This window comes from Nanorana parkeri, unplaced genomic scaffold, assembly GCF_000935625.1.
Source record: "Nanorana parkeri isolate BGI_ZX_2015 unplaced genomic scaffold, ASM93562v1 scaffold97, whole genome shotgun sequence".
Classification (NCBI taxonomy): Eukaryota; Metazoa; Chordata; class Amphibia; order Anura; family Dicroglossidae; genus Nanorana; species Nanorana parkeri.
In genome coordinates this window covers 946208-949400 of record NW_017306365.1, presented here as the reverse complement: position 1 = coordinate 949400, position 3193 = coordinate 946208, and the positions used below count along the sequence as shown (strand labels likewise).

The following is a 3193-nucleotide window of genomic DNA, read 5'->3' as shown; positions in this document are numbered from 1 at the left end:
GATTACGGCAAACGTGACCTTTATCCCCTCAATGGAGCCCTTGATAAATAGATATCTGCCATTAGCGTCAGAGCATTGGTCCTGAACGTTGAAATGGCAGTTCTTATGAATTGCTATAGATTTAGCGGAAGGTGAATTACTAAGGTACCATTGGGAGAATAAATGAGTAGGCAGGCGGACGTTAGACGTCGGGGTGAAGTGTGTCTGTTGTAGCATGACTATGTGTGCTTTCAGGTGTTTAAGTTCAGACCATAACTTGCTGCGCTTGTGGGGGGAACCGAGGCCCCGAACGTTGTAGGACACTACATTAAGCGCCATCATGGTGAGAGAGCAGGTGGAAGCGGTGGAGGAGGTGGAGCGGAGCAAGGCACACGGACATCCAGCTGACCAGAGGGAATGGACCTAAGGAGAGGCAGGGGATACAAAAGAAACCAAAAATAAGTTGAACAACAAGGTATGTACAATGGAACAATCAGAACATGAATCGCTCTCCTAGCGGGCCACTGCACCCAACCGAGGTGGAGATGGCCCTCCAGGACAGCCATGTCAGAAATCTGACAGGTCTCAAGTATTGAGACAGGTCCTACTGGGGGAACAGGGTAGGACGCCATGGAGATCGAGGCTCCTATGAAAAAAGCAGGAGAGGTGGGGGCCCTATGCAACAGGTAAACTGAAAGTGAAAAAATAAAAAAAAATTTGAGCAGCATAATACAAGAAAAAGAAAACGGGTGCGGACATAGTCAGCGAAGTAAAACATATCAACTGCTTCTGGTAGCTCAATTAAAAAGCGGTATGCCATCCGACGAATGCCTTAAGGAGAATCTTCAGTCTGGAGAAAAGGGTGAGTCGTCAGGTTGGCTTCTTCGGTAGCCTGATCGCGGAGAAAGTTATCCAGCGATCCCCTCGGCTGTTTTGCGGTCTTCCCGGAGGCCTTCCGGCCCCCCATCAAGCTTCTTGGGCTGCCGGCAGGCTAAATCGGAGTCGGATGGGTGCGGATGCAGAGGGTCCGGACGGAGCTCGGCTTAGGTGCTACTCTCCGCCATCACGTCCAGGCCACGCCCCCGGGTTTAGATGTATTTTAATAGAAGTCTATGGTATTTTATGTCTTCCTCTTAGTGCTTTGCTAGTAAATGTAGACAACATTTTACAGATATTATGGCCACCTTTTATTGACCATATTCAAAGGTTGACCACAAATTTGGAAATTTCCGTATTGTTTCAGCTTCTGCTTTTGTCTACCTTTGTTGAAAGCATAAAGAGTAAAAACAATGGGGGGAATTTATCAAAACTGGAGCAGACATAATCTGGAGCAGTTGCCTATGGCAACCATTCAGCTTCTCTCTTCAGTTTGGTCAGTTAAGATTTGCAAATGAAAGAGAGAAGCTGATTGATTGCTATGCACGACTGCTCCAGATTTTGTCCGCTCCCGTTTTGATAAATTCCTCTTAGTTTATTTAGACTTTGGGCCCTATTTACAAATGTTCTTATGCAAGGTTCACATAACATTCATCGAGGATTCACACATTTTCTAATTGAATCCAGTTAGAAAATGCATGAATCCTAGGTGAAAGGTGTGAAAACATTTAGAAATAGATTTGGTTCTCTGCTTTTCAGTTTGTTAAATTGTTAGTGGACGCATTGTTAGTGGACGCAAATGTTCTGTATGTTCCCTTTGTGTAATCAATCATGCCTTTTTATTTTCAGGTAGTGAGATCAGGACAAAAGGTACTGGCTAAAAAGGCTGCCCAAAGTGAAGAGAAGAAAAGCGGAGGCTGGTTCGGAGGTTTCTGGGGGAGAAAGGATACCTCCTCTAAGAAAGAAGACTCTGGTGATCTTTCTGTTCCCGAAAGTAACTATTTTATTATTGTCAGTTGCAAAAAACAAATAACAATTCTGAGATGATTTCTGATTTCTTCCTAGAGCTATCGTTTACATGTTGCTCTGTTTCATAGTGCATCCAGTTAGTGCACTGTGTTGGTGTGTGTGTTGTGACAAAATGATACAGGTGTACATTTAATCGCAACGCAGAATATCACAACGCACAGCCATGCATTGCCACGCGCTGCCACACAGTTAAATGTTATTTTAAACAGAAAAATAAAAAAATTTAAGCACTTGGATGTATTCTAACAAAGCACCACGGCGCATGTGCATAGCGTACACCACAATATGGTGCATACTGTTGCACGGGGAAATATCAGGTGTCTAAACAGACACATGACATTTCCCTTTTGAAATAGAAAAATAAATTGAGGACACAGAGTCCTCAATCTCTTTTTCTGCAGCCTCTGTACTAAATGAAAGGAAAGCGCTCAGTACAGAGGCTTCCCATTCATTCAGAAGCTGGTGATGGTAAGATATTTACTATCATCCAGTTATGAATGGGGAGAAGCACCTACTAGTGACCGCTACTACCCATTCAGAAATGATGAATAAAGCGACCATGAGCTTATAGCAGAAGGGAGAAAGCCACCAACATAAGGCTTACTGAGCTGGCCAGCTTCAAGGCGTTGTGTTCTGCCATAAGCCTTACATCGGTGGCAAGGAAAAGGGTTAATTAATGATAGTAGATTTAAATTTAGACCTGTTTCAATGCAGGCTTATTAGTCATTGATGCTTTAAGAATGTACTACCCGTGTGTCTCTTTGTTTTCCAGATATCGACGACTTTATGACCCCAGAGGAAAAAAAGAAGCTCTTTACTGCAATTGGGTACAGTGAAAGCTCCTGCAATCTCAAATTGCCTAAAGCCGTAAGTTAATCTTTTTTTAATTCTACATGTAATGCTAATGAGTTCCTGTTAAAATTCATAATAAATAAATGCTGAAATGTATTTACACAAGCTGAAAAATGCAGCTACATTTGTTTATATGAGGAATGTTTAGGCAAGAGGAGCAGGTAAACAGGACCATTTCCTAGCATTTTGGTGCTATTACCAAACATAATTACACCATTGCTACCATAAGTTAACCTCTTGCCGTCCGCCCGTAGTAAAAAAACGGACGGACGGCACTGCAGCATCTGCGGGTTGCCGTCTCCAGACGGCAATTTTTTTCTGCTCGCGCGCGCCCCCTAGCGGGCACGCACGGGCAGAAAAGACCCGTCCAATGCGAACACCCGGTACCGGGTGTTTCACATATAGGCGATCAGCGGGTCCATAGCCAGCCGATCGCCTATATGTGCTCGTTCGCGGC

At 44.0% G+C, this 3193-nt stretch overlaps 1 protein-coding gene across 1 annotated transcript in view; it reads left to right on the top strand.

The window, feature by feature from the left end:
- Positions 1–3193, top strand: part of VPS13C (vacuolar protein sorting 13 homolog C) — a 225912-nt gene that overhangs the window by 71308 nt on the left and 151411 nt on the right. Inside the window, exons 17-18 of the mRNA XM_018552762.1 lie at positions 1705–1849; positions 2657–2751. Of these exons, the coding sequence (XP_018408264.1) occupies positions 1705–1849; positions 2657–2751 (240 nt within the window). The remainder of the gene's footprint in view (positions 1–1704; positions 1850–2656; positions 2752–3193) is intronic.